The 22,615-nt window shown below is 41.1% G+C and overlaps 1 protein-coding gene and 1 non-coding gene across 7 annotated transcripts in view; one reads left to right on the top strand and one right to left on the bottom strand.

Annotated features, from left to right (window-relative positions):
- The window catches only part of PHF20 (PHD finger protein 20), a 103,712-nt gene that overhangs the window by 67,796 nt on the left and 13,301 nt on the right, over positions 1 to 22,615 (top strand). For all 6 annotated transcript variants that reach the window (XM_036418065.2, XM_036418062.2, XM_036418060.2 and 3 more), the window contains 6 exons: positions 1,797 to 2,075; positions 10,636 to 10,734; positions 11,650 to 11,817; positions 12,826 to 13,004; positions 17,169 to 17,268; positions 20,325 to 20,520. In XM_036418065.2, coding sequence (XP_036273958.1) covers positions 1,797 to 2,075; positions 10,636 to 10,734; positions 11,650 to 11,817; positions 12,826 to 13,004; positions 17,169 to 17,268; positions 20,325 to 20,520 — 1,021 coding nt within the window. The remainder of the gene's footprint in view (positions 1 to 1,796; positions 2,076 to 10,635; positions 10,735 to 11,649; positions 11,818 to 12,825; positions 13,005 to 17,168; positions 17,269 to 20,324; positions 20,521 to 22,615) is intronic.
- Positions 12,442 to 12,556, bottom strand: LOC118708581. Its single transcript, XR_004984647.1, has one exon. It is a non-coding gene; the product is annotated as a small nucleolar RNA SNORA76 (small nucleolar RNA).

Genomic DNA, 22,615 nt, shown 5'->3' with positions numbered 1-22,615 from the left:
AGAGGATGGTTGCTTGAACTTGATTGCTCTCGTCCTCAGGTGGGACAGTCAGTAATGCTCTCTGATCTCAGACCTTAGCTTTGTTTCTATAGTGGTAAGTGAAGTTGTCTGGAGTGATTTTTAAAATACTGTCATATAGAAAAGGAATTATTAGGCTGAACCATAGGAAATGGCCAATATTAACCTTTTTAATACTACAAAAAATGTCAAGTTTATATGGTTCAACCTAATAGGTCCAAAAGGAAGAAATTTGTATTTGGCTTTAAGAAAGAATTAAAAAAGAAAGAAAGAATTTTAGAACATAGCAGAGGTTAGAGTTTTTAATTTCTCTACTGATATGCTTGTTCTATAGTATTAGTTTCAGAAGTATGTATTACATTTTACTTTACTTTTTCTTTTCTTAACTGCATCTAACTGATTTGAGCCTCTTTCGTATATCTCTTGTCCAGATGGAAAATGATTTTAAGGAGTTGTGTTTGGGGATGTGTGTATATTATTTTTTACTTGTTTGAATTGCCTATATAACAGCTTCCATCAGCTCATCAAGCCTACCAGTTTTGCAATTATACCTTAGTGCTCCATAGAGTATGATTTAGATTGAGTTTAAGGATTTGAAAATTTATTTTGATTATGGAATGTACTTCAGAAAGTAATCATATTTTGAATTTTTAGCACACTATTTGCTTCTAATGGAACTTGTATCATTCATTGCATTTAGGAAAAACTTGTTTCACTCAAGAGAGCATATTCTTGAGTAACCTATTCTGGAGAGGCATGGCTTGAGTTTAAGGTGATTGCTCTCATCAAGTGAGGGTCCTGAAGGGAGTCCTCAATAAACAGATTTTCTATCACATGAAGGCCTTGTGACAGCTTTATTTTTTGTCACTGATGTATGATAGACCATTGCCTTCTGTTCGTTTTTTTCTAGGGGGTGGGGGTCAAATTTTGTCTCTTGAATTTGATCATTGAGCCTTCTAAGTTCTCATCATGTCTTCCAGCTCCATTCAATTGTTTGTTTATAGTCTCTGAGCACTTTTGATGAAACAAAATACATGGTAGTGAAATCTCAAAAATATTCAATACTAAAACCTTTGTAACAGTTACACTTGCGTAAAAACTGCTATAAGATCCCTTAGGTCAGTTATGGGCAAACTCATTAGTCAAGAAATATCAACAGTACAACGATTGACATTTCTTTAGAGATCCAAATTTTTTTAAACTTAAACTTCTTTTAATGCCACTTCTTCAAAATAGACTTGCCCAAGCCGTGGTATTTTGTGAAAGAGCCACACTCAAGGGGCCAGAGAGCCGCATGTGGCTTGTGAGCCACAGTTTACCGACCATGGCCTTAGGTGTATCGAGAGATTCTACTAGAAGAATCCCTAGTTCTTTCCATTCAGATTGATTCTGGAATGCTGGTGAATCTGAGTTTGGCCCAATTCCTGAGTGACAAGTGTTAGGGTAGGATCCTGATTTTCGTTTTTATAGGATTTTCCCTTTTTCCAAAGTCTGAAATGCTGAGAACTAGGGCAGCTTTAGAAAAAAAAAACAAAAACAGCATGCTGATCTCTTCTTTCAAAATGTGAATTACAGTGGATTGATTCTCTGTTATTTACCCTAAAGTTCTATTCCTTTTCTCCAAACAGTAATCATTGGGAGTAATGACAATCTGATTGATATCTCCAGTTATATATGCGTGCTATTCTTTCACTTTCTATTTCCATGTGTTAATGTGTGTATTATAACAACTAGTATAAACACAGGGATCTTTGTTTTTTGTTTTTGTTTTTTTCTAGTAACAAATACTTTTAAGAAAACAGTTGATACTGTGACATCTAAAGCACCAGCTGTCGACCTAGACCACAAATTTAGGTGCAAGGTTGTGGATTGTTTAAAATTTTTCCGCAAAGCCAAGCTGTTGCACTATCACATGAAGTATTTCCATGGAATGGAGAAGTCTCCAGAGCCAGAGGAGAGTCTGGGAAAGAGGCATGTCCAAACAAGGGGTTCTTCAGCTTCAGACAGGGTCAGCCAGGAGAGCCTGACCAGGAAGCGAGTCTCTGCCAGCTCCCCAAGTAAGTATTTTCATTCTGTGTTGTATCTTTATCATGGAACACTCTGCTGCTCAAGTTTCAGTGTTTACATTTCTAACATAGAAAACAGGTGTTGATGTGGTCCAATTGAGTCCCAAAAGATTGAAAAAGACAAGTGGTCTTCAGGGATTGCATTATGGGGGAAGCAGAAATACCCAACTCATTCTTAACCTCAGCCTCTTGCTGTTCAAGTTACCCTGAGAAAGTCACTTAGCCTTTGAAGGCTTTTGTTACTTCCAGTATGAAGTAGGGACAGTCAAGGAAAGGGAACTTCTTCCAGAGCCAGCAGGAGAACTTGTGCTCAGAACAGCATGGCTGCAGTCATCCCATCCCCCATCCCTGCCTGCAGGACAGAGGGACAAAAGAACTAAAAGATGATATATGATTTTCCTGTGTGGTCAAAATTTGAGTCTGATTTTATGATAATTGCAACTGAAAATGTTTTCCTATAGCATTGTTTATTTTGCATAGTCACTACCCTTGTGGTAGTAAGGATTACTATAAAATCTCATGTTCATGCTTTATTACAAAGTACCTTCTTGGAGATTTCTTTTGAAACTTATAGAGATTGAAAAAACACATTTTTCTGGGGAATTGCAGAATTAGTGAGTTTTCAGTAAGTTCAACAAGCTTCCTGGCTTTTTACCTAAAACTGTAACATTGTTGTATACTAGAGGCCCAATGCACAAAATTAGTGCAAGAGTAGACTTTCCTTTCCCTCCTGCCTGCACTGGCTTCCCTCTGACACTTGGGACCTGGGATTCCCTCTGGCCTCCAGCAGGTACCTGGGACCCAGGCTTCCAGAAGGTTGTCTGGTGTAATTAGCATATTATGCTATTATTATAATATTTAGCTTATAGCTTACCCATTAAAATACATAGGTATTTGATGGCATATGAAACTCCTGGGCATTTGACACCATGTATAAAATCAGGTTTCAGGACAGTAGGGCAGTGTCATGCAGACTAAGGTGGTCTCCTGACCCTGTGTACAAAATCAATAGACATGGTGTTATTATTTGATATAATTAAGAAACCTAGATGATTGAATTCCTACTTTTTAAAAGATATATATATTTTATTGATATTTTATAGAGAGGAAGGGATAAGGATAGAGAGTTAGAAACATCGATGAGAGAGAAACATCATTCAGCTACTTCCTGCACACCCCCTACTGGGGATGTGCCCACAACCAAGATACATACCCTTGACTGGAATCAAACGTGGGATCCTTCAGTCTGAAGGCCGATGCTCTATCCACTGAGCCAAACGGGTTTCAGCTGAGTTCTACTTTTATTTACTGCCCTTGGATCTCAACTATATATATAAAGAGCCAGGGTCTGTAACGCCCAAAATGGCCGAATGTACAACTAAACACCAGAAGTCAGTCCTGCAGTCAGTGCTGGGTTGCCGTGGCGACCCAGTACTGACTGTTGAGGGGGCTGCAGATCAGGTCCAGAGAGAGACGTGGAGAGAGAAGCATGATCTGATTCACAGCCTTCTTGCCAATTGTTGATCAACCCTTGCCTCTCTTTCTCTCTGGGCCTCATCAGCAGCTAAAGGGGCTGCTGACCAGCCCCACTTCTCTAATCAGGCCCAGAGATAGGCTCAGAGATGCTGACGGGCATAGAGAACCCAAATCTGGTTGAACTGCGAGGAGCCAGTGGTTTCCTAGGAGGCAGAGCTTTTGACACTTACTGGCATAGAAACTGACCAATCAGAACCAAATCTTGGTGAACTATAAAGGTAGAACCTAAGGTGGCGGCTGAGGAGGGGTTTTAAGGGCAACAGCTGTTTGGTGTAAAGTGTAAGAAGGCAGTTCAATTTTTTAATGACCAGTTTGGTAGCAGAGTGCATATGACTGGCTATCACTCCAGATATAGGGATTATGTAATTTTGACTGCCAAGAGCATCTCCTCCTGCTGAAAAGTCTTTTCCTCCCTTTTAAGCAAGCCTATCTTCTATTGTATAATACATACTAATAAAAGGGTAATATGCTAATTAGACCAGGTAGACTGGCTATCTTCTGGACATCTGACTTCCTTCCGTACAAAGCCATAGTGGTGGGGGCCGAGGCGGAGGCAGGTAGGAGCGATCAGGCTGGCATGGGAGGGTAGTTGGGGGTGAGATCAGGCTGGCAGGGGAAAGCAGTTAGGGGTGATCAGGCACAAAGACAGTTAGGGGCGGTCAGGCAAGCAGGGGAGAGCAGTTAGGGGCAAGATCAGGCCAGCAGGGGAGGGCAGTTAGGGGCAAGATCAGGCCAGCAGGGGAGGGCAGTTAGGGGCGATCAGTGGCAGGCAAGAGGGTTTAGGGGCAATCAGGCAGGCAGGCAGGTGGGTGGTAAGGAACCAGCAGTTCCAAATACTCCCTCCCTTACCTCCGAGCACGAATTTTGTGCACCTGGCCAGTAGTATTAATATAAAGTAAGTCTTCACTTTATGTCGTCAGTAGGTTCTGCGACTTTAAATGAAACAATGTATAATGAAGCCAATTGTTTACCATAAGCTAATAGATATAAATAATTAAGTCCTGCCTCTGCCACTAATCAGCAGGAACTTCTGTTATTATAATCTCTGAACCCAGGTCAGTAGACATGTTCATGGCTATCAATGAGAGCAAACCTAGCAGGGTATTCAGGAGATTCCATAGGCCTCAACTCCCCAGAAGACATCCTCTGTTCCAGGCACCTCCTCCTACTTTTCTCCCATCAAGGCCTCTGACCATTTCCTCACTGTTTTGCTGCTACTTGACTAATCTGATAACTAAATTTCTTAAATTTTGAAAGAATAAAACCAGCTTAATGGCTCACTTGTCTTTTTGGCATATCTAGGTTTCACCTCAGACTTCTAAGAAAACCCTTATCTTTAGGAGTAGAATTTCAGACATTTGAGGGGAGTTCAGCTGGGGAGATGTTTCTGGGTGAGCCTCTGATACCATGCAGCCTGTGTCTTGGTTACAGGCATTGTGAACTTGACCTTATGCTTAAGTGGAAAACAGAATATTAAAGAATTTGTGTTGCTTGGGTATAATTACTGTAAAAAAAAAAAAAGTACCCTCCTTATGCTGAGTGCTCAGATTATGACCAATGAAAATTTGTGTTCTAATAGTTTTCTTAGATAGCGATTCCTGGCCAGAAAACTCTGCAAAGATGATTTATGGTGTAACCCCTCAATTTTCCTGCCAGTAATGTTGAGTGGAAGAAGCTGTTCTATTGAGTGGGGAAGCAATTCTGGTCTGAGAGTCCAGAGACTGAGTCTTTTTTATTTTATTTTTTTAATATATATTTTTATTGTTTTCAGAGAGGAAGGGAGAGGGAGAGAGAAACATCAGTGATGAAAGAGAATCATTGATTGGTTGCCTCCTGCACACCTGCTACTGGGGATGGAGCCTGAAACCTGGGCATGTGCCCTGATCACCGGAGTCGAACCTAGGCCTGCTGGTTCATAGATTAATGCCAACTACTTAACCACATTGTCTGGCCAAAGACCAAATCTTAGTAGCACTCCTGCTATTATCTACTTGTGCTCTCAGCTCATCACAGATCTGACTTCTTTCTTTCTGAAGTGATGAGGTAGAACTAAGTATAAATAAGTCAAGGACTTTTCATATGGGTACAAAAGCACATGTACAGATTACAAAAGCACATGTACAGATACAGTGAAAATGGCTAAGTCCAGTGTCAGGGACATATAAAGTACTACTGTGGGAACACAGATTCAGATTTTGCCTATAGAGCAGGGTGAGATGTTGAGAGGAGAAGGTGACATTTCAGTTAGCTTTGAAGGGTATGGGTAGGTAAGGGTTGGACCAGAAGTCAGAGGAATAGGACAGGCATCCCTGTGCTGGAAACAAGCAGAGCAAAGGTTTAGAGTCATTGAGGACAACAAACTGTCATGATAGTCTGTCCCTAAAGTGACTTTCTGATGTTTCCTCTTCCCTGAGTTAAGCCTTTAGTCTCATAAGTGAATTTGGGAGGTCCGTGTAGATTTACTTTTCCAAATGAGCTTTCTTACAGTACTAGAATACAATTAATAAATTCTCTTCAGAGGCAAGTTTAGGCTTCCTTGGTACTGTATTGGGTTTGTTTCTGCATATGTGAGTTCAGTCCAGAGTAGAGGTTTGGCTCATATAGAATATTCTAGGACAAAAGGGAACGTTTGGTTCATGTTCTCACTTTGGATAAATCTTACCTTTAGGCTAGAATGAGCCTTTGGGCAGTGGGTGCTACTTTGTCACCATCTGCACATTTTTTCTTGTGGTGTTAGACTGCCTTCTCATAGGGATTTGTGCTTTCTCCTTTAATGGAAGAGAGTACTATGAGCTTAATTAGGGTATAGATGACCTATGTCAAAGTAGTTGGCTTTAACAAGACAGGTTTATTTCCTTTTCTGGTCAGACTGCAAGCTCCCACTGTGGCTCTATGAAATTGTTCAGGACTAGCCTTTTCCTCCTCGTTCCTTCAGGCCTAAGGTTAAGGTGTTGCTCTCCTCTGCATGATCCAGAGTTGCTTATCATCTTGCCTGTCTTTTAGCTGCTGGGAAGGGAAAGGGAAGGCATGCTTCTTTCTTTTAAGGGCACAACCCAAAAGTACCACAGCCACTTCTGTTCATATCCTAAATATGTGTACCTGGCTGTAACTCTGTCAGGGGAAGCTGGAAAATGTACTCTTTTCTTGTAGAAGAAGTGGCGAAAAGAGTTTTTGCATAGCAGTCTATGTCATATGAGCTACAGTAGAAGAATATAGGGCTTGAGGGAGAGATTTGTTGGAGGGCCATTTGGGGCTGATGTCTGGGTGGGATGCCTGGTGGGGGGTAATGGGAGATGAAGCTGGGAGAGTAGACGTGGTGAAATGATGGTGTTAGGTCGTGAGCATCACTTCCTCTGATAGGCAATGAGAATCTCTCCAAGAGCATACACACTTCTATGTCCTTGAGTTGCCATCCCCTGGTGCACATCAGAACATGCTCTCGTCACTGCTTGAGTCAGCTGCGTGGCCATGCTCTGTGGTATACAAGCAGTTCTCTCATTGGTGAGGGTGATATTCTTTCCTCTTCCCTCTGGAAGCAGCAGTTTGCTGCCCTTCTGTCATAAGTTAGTGATGATTTGATGGAGAAATAGAGAGCAGCCCTGTCTGGGTGGCTCAGTTGGTGGGAGCATCATCCTTACACCAAAAGGTTGCAGGGATGATTCCCAGGCAGGGCACATACTTAGGTTGCCGGTTTGATCCCCAGACAGGGTATGTGGGAGGCAACCGATGGATGTTTCTCTCACATTCATGTTTTTCTGTCTCTAAAATCTATAAAAACATATCCTGGGTGTGTGTACACAGGGAGCAAGAAGGGCCATGGTATTTCTCCTGATGGGTGCCTGCAGCCTGAGGAAAGGACAATGGCTATCTTGGAAAAGCTGTGCCCTACTCGGGGGGCAGTCTTTTCTCTCATACAGAATCCTGGCAGGAAGTTGTTCTGTCCAGCTGAGTCTGGGCATTTGGGAAGAAGCTCTATAGCATGGTTACAGGTTTTGTGGATCCCGGAACAATTGGTCAAGCTGACTGAAGAGAGAACTGATAGCAGATGGCACCACTTTCTGGGCAGACAGTATCGCAAGCAAGATAATCACAGCTAACATTTGAGTACTTGCCATGTGCTGGGCACTGTTTCAAATTCTTCACTTGTATTGTCCTATTTAATCCTCAAAACAAAGTCTATGAGGCAGGTACTATTGTTTCCACTTTATAGATTAGAAATTGAGGTGCAGATGAGATGGATTAACTTGAACCACTATCTATATATCTATCAGGTGGTGGAGCTATGATTTGAATCTAGTGCAGAGCCCATACTCTCTATGTTCTGCTGTCTATAGGACTCAAGGGAAGGAAGCTCTGCCTGTCGTCACCTTCTCTTCCCTGTTCCTCAAGGACTCACCTGGGTTGGTTTAGTCTCAGCTGGGCAGCTCTCCCTGTGAACTCTGCCACCTAAGGCCACATAAGACTTCAAAAGCTTTAGCTAGAAGCCAAGGTGCGCCTCTGAAGGCTTCTCTCTTCCCTTTGTGTTCAGAGAACATGGGCTTCTCTAGAATAGTTCCAAGAATCTTTTCTTTTTATCCTCATTGTTTGCTCCTCTAAAACCTCAGGGAGGATTCTCTGAAGCTTAATGTGACCATATTTCTGACCAGCTGCGACACTTGGAATACTTTTAATTATGAGTAACAGGAAACCCAGGTTGAATCAACTCTATAATTAAGGAGCTGTGTTAGCTCACGCACTAGAGAAGTCCAGGGGAGCTATTGCTCCAGGACTATTGGTTGAGGACCTAGTGTCTTACTACCTCACCTGTCACTGCTGTTTTCAGGTTGAGTACCTTTGTTATAGGATGGTAGCCCGTAACATATGCTGCTTCATTCAAATCTAACAAGGGGGTAAGAGCTTATTACTCTTTTAATAAGTATTGGAGCAGAGGCCAATGTTTGGGTCAGATTAGTCCAATCCTGTTCCTTGTGAACCAGTTGGCCCAGGTTCAGATTATCTAAGGCTATCACTGTGACAAGGGGCAGGGGATTACTTTTATTAGTTTAGCTCAGTGTGGAGTCATTTCTGTCCAAACCCCTTAAATGCTACACAGTGAAGTAAGGGTAGAGGAGGTTGTGGGAGATACCCACAATGTCTGCTACATTAGCAAGCACAAAGTGAGCAAAGAAACCTGCAGAGCCAAGGAAGGGGTGGTTGTGCTGTTGAACTACAGAGCAGCTCCATGCCATGTGCTCGTTTCCTATTACAGGGCTCAAGGCTTCCCAGATCTTTTAATAGGTCTGAATTCATCTTTTTCTGTACATCAGTTTATGTGATTTTGCAGCTTTTCTGAATTTAATTTTTTCCTTTGCAAAGTAGTAATATGGTATAGCTGTATTTTATGCAAAAATGAAGTTTAAAAGTTTGAAGTGTGTTATACTAAAAAATCTTCCCTTAATGTACAAAATTTGAATTGATGCAAATCCCAAGAAATTGAGAAAACTCATCAACCACATGATTTCAAACCTGGTAGGCCAATGAGAGTGTGTTTATTATACCTTCATTTTATGGGAACATTAGTCAGGAATTATGTGAGTTTGAATAATGTGAGGTCTCCAGGAATCCCTTGTGTGGAATGAGTTGCCCCATTCTTTTACTGCCTACTGCTGGTTTCCCTAAAGGATGTGATGCTGTTTTGTTTTGTTTGTTTTTGTTTTATATTTTTATTGATTTCAGAAAGGAAAGGAGAGGGAGAGATAGAAACATTCGTGATGAGAGCAAATAAATCATTGATCGGCTGCCTCCTGCATGCCCCCTACTGGGGATCGGGCCTGCAACCCCGGGCATTTGCCCTTGACCAGATTGAACCGGGGACCCTTCAGTCCACAGGCCAGTGCTCTATCCACTGAGCAAAACCAGTTAGGGCTGATGCTGTTTTATAAAATGGGAAATGCAAAGGAGATTGTTGTTAAGAAGCCCAAAGGAACTTCCATACTTAATTGGGGATGCCCTAGATTTTGGGTATTTATAACCTGCATCTCCATCTCTCTATCTCAAGGATCCAGGTCATAGGTGATACCTCTCCTTCAGCCTGATCTGCTACTCATTGGGGTTATTGCTGTTAGCATTTCATAAAACTAATGGGTACAGTTTAGTTTGGAGGTTATTTAACCAGAATTTACAAATTAAAAATTGGATTGGGCAACAGTTTCTATATGTGGGTAGGTGAAGATACATCATAGTAGCCCTAGTACTCCTTCATTTCAGTAGCCTCCTAAGTCACTCATGGTAAAGGCCAACTTCCTTATAAGGTCCTACATCAGTGGTTCTCAACCTTTCTAATGCCGCGACCCTTTAATACAGTTCCTCATGTTGTGGTGACCCCCAACCATAAAATTACTTTTATTGCTACTTCATAAATGTAATTTTGCTACTGTTATAAATCGTTATGTAAATATCTGTGTTTTCCGATGGTCTTAGGTGACCCTGCTAGCAATTCTCAACCTGTGGGTCGTGGCAATAAATGTCTTCAGCTTTGAGAGCCACAAGGTCTCTGTCAGCATATCCAACAGAGGATATGCAGATAAAGGACTATATTTGTTTGCACATATGATTCAAAGACACATCTCTGAAATATTTCAGGAAAGGATTCATGTATTATTTTTTTTTAATTTGAGAGAGGAAGGGAGAGGGAGAGAAAGATGGAAACATTAATGATGACAGAGAATCTTTGATCGGCTGCTTCATGTGGTTGACATATGAAAGCAGTTATAGTCAGGATATAACGAATGAGCATGGTGTGTTTTAATAAAACTTATTTACAATAACAGGCAGTGGGCCAGAGTTTGCTGACCCCAGGTCTAAAGGCTAAGGTGATGGAGAAAGAGCTCCAGAGCCCTGAGGTCAGAACCAGACCCAGAATTCTGTTCTACCATTTGTTTTAGTTCTTCACATTGGCCATGCTTAAGCATTAACACTCCAAGAGTTGTAAACAAAATGTTAGAATGCCAATACTTACACTTGTATTTAATTCTAGCTGCAAAAGACAAGGAAAAGAATAAAGAGAAGAAATTCAAAGAGTTTGTGAGAATGAAGCCAAAGAAGAAAAAGAAAAAGAAGAAGAAAACCAAACCTGGTAATTTTTCCCTGTAGGGTGTTTCACTTGGGTTTTCTTAACGTGGGGGCTGAGGGTTCCTTTCTCCGCAGTCCTGGCCTCTGAGCTTGCACGGAGGAGAGGAAGGTCAGCAGGCCTTTACTGACCTGGTAGGCTCAGCCCTGGCAGGGGAGAAGCCCACTCACCCTGGGAGTTATAACACCACATTGGAATGTAGGAAAACCCTCCCTCTTACTTCATTGGCCAGTGTGCTCTGCCATAGGGCAGTGCATAGGAAAGCATCCTGGTAACAGAGGATATGCAGATAAAGGACTGTATTTGTTTGCACACATGATTCGAAGACACATCTCTGAAATATTTCAGGAAAGGATTCATGTATTTTTTTTTTTTTTTTAATTTGAGAGAGGAAGGGAGAGGGAGAGAAAGATGGAAACATTAATGATGACAGAATCTTTGATCGGCTGCTTCCTGTATGTTCCCTTCCGGAGATGGAGCCTGCAACTGGGCAAATGCCCTGACCTGGAATCGAACCATGACTTCCTGGTTCATAGGTTGATATTCATCCACTGAGCCTTACCAATTGGACAGGATTCACTTCTTAAAAAGTGTGTGATCTCACCAAAAGTTTATTTTCAAAGAAAATCAGTTTTCCAACCTTGGGAGCTAGGCTTAGAAAAATAATCTTCTGGCTTAGAAAAACAGTTTTATCAGAAAAGATCAGGGAAGAAGGGTGCTGATGAAGAGGAAGTGTTTGGTTTTGAGGTTCTCAGAAGTGGCCAGAAGAATTAATCCCCAAATATCTCCTCCATACCATTTTGCTCCTGAGCTTTATAGCTGTTTAAGTAGGAGAGCTGTTGGTTGGATGGGGTTGATTCTAGAATGCCCTGATGACGTCTGGGGTGTGGGTGCTTATTCCTTTTGATCTTGTTTTTTCAGAATGCCCCTGCAGTGAGGAGATCAGTGACACCTGCCAGGAACCTTCTCCACCCAAGGCATTTGCTGTCACCAGGTGTGGGTCCTCACACAAGCCTGGGGTCCATATGAGCCCACAGCTCCATGGCTCAGAATCTGGAAACAACAAAGGGAAAGTGATGAAAGTACCTGGTAAGGAGGCTCTCTGCTGGCTTGATCATTTGTGTAGTCTGACAAGACTGGAATTATGTTGATATTGTAATCTGCTCAAGTATAATCTGCCCTCTGCAAGTATAATCTTTTATATTTTTAAAATAACTAACATCAAATTAAATAAAGGCTGTGCCTTCCTTGAAGTTTCATTCTTTCCAACTTTGGTCTCTCAGGTACCTCTAAGCCAGCGTGTCTATAACCAAATTCATTATCCCCATCCCGTTGCACACCTGCTTCTCATCCATCATTTCTTATTTGATGGCCTCTGCATCCAACCTGGTTGCTCAAGGAAATCTGAGTCAACCTTGAAGGTTCCCCTTCACCAGTGACTGACATTGTACTTTCTGTCTGGAAGACAAAACAGGCTGGTTGCTTAACGTGTTAAAAGGAGTTGACAACTATGTGCAAAGTATTTACAATAGTGTCTACAAAATAAATAATAGGTAAAGGTTACCTATAATTATAACTAGTCAGGGCCCAAGACCTAGTGATTTTAGTTCTGATTATACCTGGAATCTGCCCCTTTCACCACCATCCACAGTTTTGTTCATTTCTTTTCTTTTTTTAAAACCCCTGAAAACTTGACCCCGACTGAGCGTGCTGCCGTGTCGCTCGAGTTAAAAGGGTCGCCGGCAGAGAGCTGTAGGCCCCAGTTATGTGCAAGCAACTGCTCTGGCACTGTACATCCACAGTTTTAAAGGTGGCTCTGGATACAGACTTGACTAAGCCGGGTCCTGGCTGGATGGAGTGAGGTTGAGGAACACATGTGAGTCATTAAGGATGATGATCTGTGTGGTTCATGGAGAAGTTACAGTTTCTCGCCAATGAACTCTGTAATTTTGATTAGCCATTTACGTTGGGCTTCTTTCTCAGCATACATGATTTGGGCTGTTACTAGATGGCAAACTGTTACTCTTGACAATCTAAGTTTTAACATTTTTGTAACATAATTTAAAATAGTGCCTGTTACTTTCCCTTTCCTCTCAGAGGAGGATAATCTGAGTGAGTCTTCTTCTGAGAGCTTTCTTTGGAGCGATGAGGAGTATGGGCAAGACGTTGATGTGACGACCAACCCAGATGAGGAACTCGATGGGGATGACCGCTATGATTTTGAAGTGGTCCGCTGCATCTGTGAGGTTCAGGAGGAAAATGACTTTATGATTCAGGTAGGTAGAGCTTCCAGGAGACAGGTATAGAGAAGCACAAGCTGGTCCTTGGAGGGAATTTTGAGGGACTACAGTTAAAGGCCAGCAAAAGTAGTCACGTTAGAAGCCCCAGATAGGCAGTTTTATCAATAGCAGATTGAGCTTTGCTTTTTGGTTTAGTTTCCTCTGAATCTTGGCTTGGTGTAAATAGCTTATGAATAGTAGAAGAGAGAACTTGAGGATTCCATTGACTTTAAACCTCTCATGCTCTGCCTGGGGCATCTGGGATCCACAAATAGGAAGGGCCTTGCCTGTGGTCACATTGTGAGGATTTGAACAGCAGGGCCCTCCAAATTTCTGGAATAATCTTCCTGTGGATCCGTACCTTCTGTCTGAGGTAAATTTTCTTTATGGCCTAAAGAAATGGACTTCTCTCTCAGCATATTACTTGTCTGTTTCCTGTTCTTTATTTTCCTGATATTTGTATTTGTCATTTCCATCTCTGGAATGTGCTTGTGGACTCCCTGCCTGCTTGGGGAGACCATCACTGGCCTACACCTGCTTTCCTTTGATATCTCTCTCTCTCTCTCTCTCTCTCTCTCTCTCTCTCTCTCTCTCTCTTTCTCTCTTTCTCTTTTCTGGTCCCTCTCTTGCTCTTAATCACAGTTCTGGTAGAGGTGGTTCCTGTCTAGCTGACTCTAAGAGCTGTCATAAATACTCTATGTGTCTTGGCAACTTCCTGGCTGTCCAGGGTACCTGAGTTCTTTAAGTAAATCATGGCTATGTTGTTTAATATTATTTGAGTTTCCTTCCTTTTGATTAGACTTTATGGTAATCTCTGGGAATTCAGGGTGCATGAATAGTCTCAATTACTGCTTGATATTTACGACCTAAGTATGCCTTAGGTTAGTGGCTTTCAAACTTTTTAAGTACCAGAACTTTTTTTCCTAATGGACTCTTTCACATAAAATCAAAATGTTTAAAGATAAAAGCAGCAGTTTAGGGAAAGTTCTAACTGGATGATCTTTACTTTTAAATTTAGAAATGTGTGCCCTGGCCCTTGTGGTTCAATGGTTGGAACCTGGGTCTGTGGACCAAGGGGTCGAGGATTCAATTCCCGGTCAAGGGCATGTATCTGGATTGCAAGTTCATTTAATCCCTGGCCCCAGTCCAATTGATGTCTGGAAGGACATCTGATCTAATTAGCATATTATGCTTTTATTATTATAGGTTGATATTTACATGTAATCCCCATACCTAGAAATACTGTGTATGCATATTATTAGTCTGGTTTTATTTCACATTAATTTATATTAATTCAAGTTACTTTACATTAATTTTATTCTTTAATGGTTAATTTGAACATCTTTTTATTTAAGAATAATTTTTTTCCCTTTGACTTGTCTGTTCATGTTATTTATCTATTTTTCTGTTAAATAGTGGGTCATTTTACTATTCATGTGTATAGGCTTTTTGTAGATATGTTTTTGTAATCGCTGTTACCAAAAAGTTACAAATGTTTGTCATCTGTTTTTTGGCTTATCTTACAGATTTTATGAGGTCAGGTATATTAAACTTTAATAATTTCTGGGATTTGAATAACAGTTGCTTTCTCATTGGAAGTTTATAAAAATTTATAGAAATGTTGATAAAAGAATTCTCATGGTTTCTTCTGGTACTTTTGAAATTTCATTTATTTTTTAAAAACCATTTAAAAATTTGATCTGCCTGGAATTTATCCTGGTGTAAGGTGAGGGCTATGGCTACCCAGTTGTTCCAACACTATACCTCACTATTGCTATCCAGGAATAAGGTGCACCTTACCCTTGACTTAGTTTCTGTGTCCCTCAAATAGTATTTAAAATCTTCCTTCAGCCGTGGTTGGTTTGGCTCAGAGCATCAGCCTGCGGACTGAAGGGTCCCAGGTTCGATTCCGGTCAAGGACACATGCCTGGGTTTCAGGTTCAATTTCCAGTAGGGGCATGCAAGAGGCAGCTGATCAATGATTCTCTCTCATCGGTCTTTCTATTCCTTTCCTCTCCCTTCCTCTCTGAAATCAATAAAATATATTTTTTAAAAATCTTGATTCATAGAGATCTTGCATGTTTTATTCTTAGATAGTCTTAGGTATATTTATTCTTAAACAGTCTTCGATTTATTCTTAGATATTTTATCTTTTCTGTTCTTGTTCATTTCTAAATTTAAACTTTAAAAAAAATGAATAATGTATTAGACAGACTCACACAAAGAAAAGTTATTTTGAAATTTTCAACTTGGCTATATTTGATTCAATTGTAGTGAATCCTAGTACTCAAGACTCATTGAGAGACTTTCATTCTTATTAGTAGTCTCTTTTCTGCTACTAACTACCTTTGCTGTCATTTAGCCTTTATTTCTCTCTGAGCTTTAGTTTCTTTATTGGAAATGGAAGAATTTGGATCAGATCTTATCTGAAGTCGCTCTTTCAGCTCTGCCTGTGTTGATTCTGAGTGATCAGCTTCCTAGATGGTTTGTATATGCCCATGAAAGCCCTCTTTTTATTGATTTCAGATAGGAAGGCATAGGGAGAGAGAGAGAGATAGAAACATCAATGATGAAAGAGAATCATTGATCAGCTGCTTCCTGCTTACTGGGGATCGAGCCCATAGCCCGGCATACACCCTTGACAGGAATTGAATCTGGGACCCTTCAGTCTGCAGGCTGATGCTCTTATCCACTGAGCCAAACAGGCTAGGGCTGTATGAACTTCAGACTTTTAGTCCCTGTGGCCAGCCAGGCTGGTGGCCCAGCCTCAAGGCCATGTCAGGAACTCACTGTCCACCTTCCAGAGCTATTCATTTAGTTGGGTACTTCAAGGTTTTGGGCCCTACTTTGGAATTGCTTGAAGTATCTTAGTATCTTTTTTGACATTTGCTTTTCCTCTCCATTTCCTTTGGGCCCTTAGTCCTTAGGCTTACTATCCCCAGGTAATGCTGTCCTCATTATCTATACCTTTTCCCCTCTGTTGCTCCTGCCTCTCCACCTTCTTTTCCCCACCTCCCCTTTAATCCAGGGAATACAGTGGGGTTTAGGGGTTAAAAGCACGCACTAGCTTTGCAATTTGCCTGGCTTGTGTTCTGACCCCCCATTGGCTCTCTTCAGCTGTGTGACCTTTGGTAGGGTTAGAGAAAATAAATGCAAATGCTAGCACATGGTTACTCCAGGAGGTATCAGAATGAGTTAGATTGCCACTTGGTAGTAGTAATAGGCTCTTAATACATTAAAGTTGTGAGATAGGAGCTTTTACACATGACCCACTGATTCCTCATAAACAGCCCCACATGGTTGGTAGGAAGAGTATCCCAATTTGCAGATGGGGAAACAGAAGCTTAGGGTGGAGAAGTGACCTCTGCAAAGTCACACAGCTAATGAATGTCTGAGCCAGAATCAAACTCAGGTTTTTTTAATTACAAGTTAACCTTCCTCTGTGTATGTGGACAATTTTTCCTATGTCAAAAGATCAGAAGAGTTCAGTCCTTTAGAAATGAGAGTGAAAGCCATTTTTTTGAGACCAGCACTGTTTATTAGATCTAAATGGTCTTCATATGTGCTGTCCAGCATAGTAGCCTCTAGCCTCATATGGCTATTAAGCACTTAAATGTGGTTAGTGGGTCTAGGGAACAGAATTTTAAGGGCTTAGGGAACTTAATTTGTTAATGTAAATGTAAAGAGCCACAGATGGCTAGTGGCTGCTGTATTGCCTAGCACAATTCTTGATGAATGGTTGCAGCCCAGCACCTGTGTAAGTCAGTTGTGGGTGTTCTCTCCAATTTTCCTCTCCCCCCTCCTCCCACAGGTGGGCTTACTGTTGAACTAGAGGTCCGGTGCATGAGTTCGTGCACAGGTGGGGTCTGGCCAGCCTGCCCTGATGGGGGCCGATCGGAGTAATCCAGCCTGGTGGGGGAAGGGGACGCCTGTGGCCCTGCTAACTATCAGGGGGTGGTGATTGGGGCCAGGCCGCCTAGGAGGAGGGGCTGCGGGTGGTTGCGGGTGGGAGGGGGCCAATCAGGCCAGTTGGCCCCTGCAGTGCACGTCATAGCTACCAGTCATTCCAGTCGTTCCGTCATGCCGGTTGCTTAGCATATATATATATATGGGGAGGATACACTCTGAGTTTAATTTTTATTGCTTCTTTAATTCTAACAGTGTGAAGAGTGCCAGTGCTGGCAGCATGGAGTCTGCATGGGATTACTAGAAGAAAATGTGCCTGAGAAATACACCTGCTATGTTTGCCAAGACCCTCCAGGTAGAGATTTTTGGAGTCAGGGATATTAACAGTATGTAGTCTTCCTTGGCATAGCTGGGTGTGAAATATCCTGTCTGTGGTCTTGAGACTCATTTCTTCAGCATCCACTAGACTCTGACTTCTTTTGCCTTTTTTGCTAACTCACCTGATGGCCAGTTTTCCTGAGTTTAGCAGTAAGAGACTATGTGTGAAGAGTTTCATCACATAGAAGAGCTGGCCTTGAGCTAGAATTTACTTTTTATTTGTTTGTTAATCCTCATCTGAGGATATTTTTTCCATTGATTTTCAGAGAGAGAGAGAGAGGGAAGGGACAGGGAGAGACACACAGAGAGAAACATTGATGTGAGAAAGATACATTGATCGGTGGCCTCCCGCACATGCCCTGACCAGGGCCACGGATTGAGTCTACAACCTAGGTACATGCCTTTGACTGGAGGAATCGAACCCAAGACCCTTCATTTCTCAGGCCAACACTGTATCCACTGAGCCAAACTGGCTACTAGGGCCTTATTGTTTATTATAAAAGTTATGTAACATGAGATCTACCCTCATAACATTTTAAGGTTATAGTACTGTATTATTTATAATCGAAGCACAGTGTTTACAGCACTAGAACTTATTCATCTTTCATGACTGAAACTATAAAAACTATGGAATGCTCTACAGATTTGCGTGCCATCCTTGCATAAAGACTATGCTATTCCGCTCTGTTTGAGTTTTAGAATTCTTTTAAGGGCTGTTGGTGAGTTAGAAACCTGCCTCTGCTCCCTCTAGTGGTACCTGGCCTCCATTGCTTCATTGCCACCAAGAAGGGAAATGTGCCCTTAAGGGGAAGGGAAAAGGTGTGCTTTCGAAGAGCCTATCTGCCACCCAAAAGAATAAATTAATTTCTTAGCAGGATCAGTTAGTTTCATTGTTCCATGGCACAGGGATTGCCTGTGGCTCTTGGGTGCCCCTTTCCAGAAGTTTCAGGGGTGGATTATAAATCTGTTGCTCTTGTCTTGCTGTCAGTAGGATGTTGACATCTTCTCCCTGTTCACTACTTGTAAGTTCTCCTTCAGCTTCAGTCCTATGATCCCCTTACAGCTAGACAATACATGAGAACCGCTGCTTCTGTGAATGGCCTAAGGAACTCTACTCCCATTTTTGCTTATGAGACAGAAATTGATGTAAGGATATGAATGACTTTTCTAATCTCATAAAGCAAGTCAGATTTAGAATTAGCTTGTAAGGCCAAATCTCTTGATTTTGCTAGTTGTGTAGTGCGGGGCTGGCCAACATAGTTCATTTTCCAGCAAGTAGGTCCCCTCGGGGCCTGATAACCTCTGTTGTGATGCTATGTCTCCTTGTGCTAGATTAGGCCATGGACAGAAAGGAATCTGCCTCTATTTTTTTCCTTTATCTCAAAGGAAAAATATGGTCAGAAGATTAGTCTATGAGTCATAGGATATTATGGATAGGCAGGATCTCAGCGACCACCTGTCAACTCCCAGCATTTGACAGGTGAGCAAATACAGACCCAGAAAGGACATGGCAGAAGATAAGAACCGGTGGCTCTGACCTTTGTCTTGTATAACAGGTCATATTGCTCTGAATCCTGTGCAGGCAGCTCCTACAACAGCTACCTCTGAGATTCTACATATAATCCCGAGGGCTCCTTACAGAAAAATCTCTTTTTGTTTACTTCATTGTCTATCATTCTCCCCCTCCACATTTCTGTTGAAAAATCTCTTTTGTCTACTTTATTGTTCTTATTCTTTTTCCTCAATTTTTCTCTTTTTAGAAATCATACACACCATCTTCCTCAATTAGTACACACTTTCTGAATTTCAATAACTCTAATTGCCAAGACTGTGAATAGATTTCTCATTAAATTGAGCACTCGGTGTCTGACACATTTATAGACTAGGTTGAACTTTGCAGTGTCTTAGGCCAGAAGTTTAACTTAACAGATTTAAAGGTTCCTTAAAATGTTTTTAACAGAATCAAGGTGTATCCCTACCATGTGTCTTGTAAAGCCAGAAAGAGCCCAGAGACCTTGATAGGATTACCCAGATTATTTCAGGGTTTTTATATATTGGGAGGTGAACAACAGCCTTACTGAAAGTTGTTCCCTGGGCTTTTGGAGCAGGAAACATTGTGAAGTCACATGGGTTGTGTTTTCAATCCTTCCTAGAGGTCCCTGCAATGAACAAGACTACTGAAGCCATTCAGAGTAGGGAGGGGGCCTGAACAGTATTTAATTATGGGTAGTTGACAGTTGAAGGGTCACTTAGGGCTTCTTTCCATTTGATAAATCTACTCAAGATGCTTTTTGCCAGGCACTGAGAAGACAATGATGAACAATATGGTTCCTACTTTTTTGGCTTTTAGTGGAGTTGGGGCCAAAAATAGATGTCAAAATAAGTCAGATATACTAGCATTTGTTAGATAGGGATGAATGCTGTGAGGGAGCAAAAGTGTTCAGATAGGCAATAGCTAGGAGACATTAAAGAGTCTGCCTTACTTGGGGAGGTCAGGGAGCTTACTCTGAGGAGAGGTGATAGGGAGCCAGTCCTGCAAAGGGGAATAGTGCTCTGGACAGAGTGGGTCCTAAAGCAGAAACCCTGAGACCAGAAAGAACTTGATGAGTTTCACAGACAAAACTGTAAACATGGGGCCAGGAGGGCAGGAGGAGCCTGTCCTGCAAGTCTCAGTAGGCCGCAGTTAGTTAGGGCTTTGTGTTTCTACTGTGTGCAATAGGAAGTCTTTGCAGATTTAAGTGGAAGAGGGGATGATATGATTTAAGTTTAAAGATATATCCATGTTCTTGCTATACCTCTGGTCACTTCCAGGAGATCAGGAAACTTACTTTTCTTACTCACTACCTTATTCCCAACACCTAATAGGGAGCCTAGAATTTAGTAGGTGCCAAGTAAATGTATATTGGGTGAATAAATGAACAAAATAAACACACCAATCTATCCTTAAAAAGTTTGTGTAATAATTGTACAATGATGAAATAATCTGGATTTCCTTCAGGCCAAGTATTAATTCTCTTATCATCACTATTTTAGGTCAGAGGCCTGGCTTAAAGTACTGGTATGACAAGGAGTGGTTGACTAGGGGACATATGCATGGCCTGGCATTTTTAGAAGATAACTATTCTCACCAGAATTCTAAGAAGATTGTGGCCACCCACCAGCTTCTTGGGGATGTGCAGAGAGTGATCGAAGTTCTGCATGGCCTGCAGCTCAAGATGAGCATCTTGCAGTAAGTGTGGCACCTGCAGCTTTGGGGACATGTCTTATTTGGCATGTCTGGGAGGATAAATTTGAGAAACTGAAAAGCTACAAAATCAAGATAGATGACCTTACTAAAAATTCTCAGTTATAAAACATTTTTAAAAAATCAATTTTATTGAGGTATATTTACATATTTTATTTAAAAAAAATTTAAGCCGAAACCGGTTTGGCTCAGTAGATAGAGCGTCGTCTGTGGACTGAAGGGTCCCGGGTTCGATTCTGGTCAAGGGCATGTACCTTGGTTGCGGGCACTGAGCAGTAGGGTGTGCAGGAGGCAGCTGACCAATGTTTCTCTCTCATCGATGTTTCTGACTTTCTATCCCTCTCCCTTTCTCTCTGTAAAAAATCAATAAAATATATTTAAAAAAAATAAAAAAATTTAAAAAATATATTTTATTGAGTTTTTACAGAGAGGAAGAGAGAGGAATAGAAAGCTAGAAACATCGATCAGCTACCTCTTGCACACCCCTACTGGGGATGTACCCTCAACCAAAGTACATGCCCTTGACTGGAATCGAACCTGGGACCTTTCAGCCTGCAGGCCGATGCTCTATGCACTGAGCCACACTGGTTTCGGCTATTTACATATTTTAAGTGTTCATTGAGTTTTGACAAATGTATGCACTCTTGCAACCACCACTATACTGATGATACAGTGTGTATATTAATAGATGAGATTGTTTTTGTGTACAGTCTGCTTTTTTTGTTTTTTAAATTGTGGAGACATATACATTTGGCAAATCAAACTTATAGCCCATGCACCACATGCAGCCCACAAGGAATATTTTTGTATCCCAGCCAATATAACAGTATGTAAAAACGTTTTAAAAAAAAAAACTTTGGCCCTAACTGGTTTGACTCAGTGGATAGAGCATTGGCCTATGGACTGAAAGGTCCAACCTTCAATTCTGGTTGGGGGCACATTCCCAGTAGGAGGTGTGCAGGAGGCAGCTGATCGATGTTTCTAACTCTCTATCCGTTCCTCTCTGTAAAAAAATCAAAATATAATTTAAAAAAACTTAATCACTTAATTTTTACAATATCCTATTATACATAATTATTAATAGCGAATTACAACGTTTGCTAATGACTGATCACTATAATCGTGTTGTATTCATTTCCCTTACGCACTTTATGTGCACATGTATCATTTCTCTCTACTAATACTAGCAGCGAATATTTTAGCAGCCGATTGCCACGTTATTAGTCTTGTACTGACTTGTTTGGTGTGCGCAACAGGAAATATTTCACTTTCTGAGAATAAGAAAAATAGATTTATTTGCATTACACTTATTAATTTGTGCAGTTATTCAGTGTCTGATAATTTAATGTTCAAGAAAAAAATATTAATTTTTATTAAAATTTTCTATTTTATGTTAATATCTACTCATTTATTTCAGCCTTTTGTATTCAGCATGTCTATTGAAATAAACGTATGTTTCTATGAAAATTGAAAATTGAAGCTGCTTTTTTTTTTTTTTTTTTTTTTTTGCAGCCCACATAAACTTAAACCTTGTTTATTTGGCCCACATTATCCTTTGAGTTTGACATGCTTGATATGTGTAATATAAAAATTATCTCAATAGGTTTTTTTTTTTTTTTAAATAGAGAGCTAGAAACATCGATGAGAGAGTCATTGATCAGCTGCCTCTTGCACACCCCCTACTGGGGATGTGCCCGCAACCAAGGTACATGCCCTTGACTGGAATCGAACCCAGGACCCTTCAGTCTGCAAGCTGACGCTTTATCCATTGAGCCAAACCGGTTTCGGCATCATCTCAATAGTTTTTTAGTGTATACTTCAGCAGTGATAAGTGTAACCAACCTCCAGAACACTTCATATTGTAAAACATAAACTCCATACCCATTAAATAATTCCTCTTCATTTTCCCTTTCCCCAGCCCCTGGCAGCCACCACTTGACTTTCTGTCTTTATGAATTTGACTTCTCTAGGTATCTCATTCAAATGAGATCCTACATTAATTGTCTTTCTTTTTATAACTGGTTAATTTCACTTAGCATAATGTCTTTAAGGTTCATCTATTTTGTACCATGTATTGAAT

The sequence above is a fragment of the Pipistrellus kuhlii genome, unplaced genomic scaffold (genome assembly GCF_014108245.1).
Source record: "Pipistrellus kuhlii isolate mPipKuh1 unplaced genomic scaffold, mPipKuh1.p scaffold_m20_p_6, whole genome shotgun sequence".
Classification (NCBI taxonomy): Eukaryota; Metazoa; Chordata; class Mammalia; order Chiroptera; family Vespertilionidae; genus Pipistrellus; species Pipistrellus kuhlii.
Note: the sequence above shows the minus strand (reverse complement) of the source record. Positions and strands in the feature narration are given on the sequence as shown.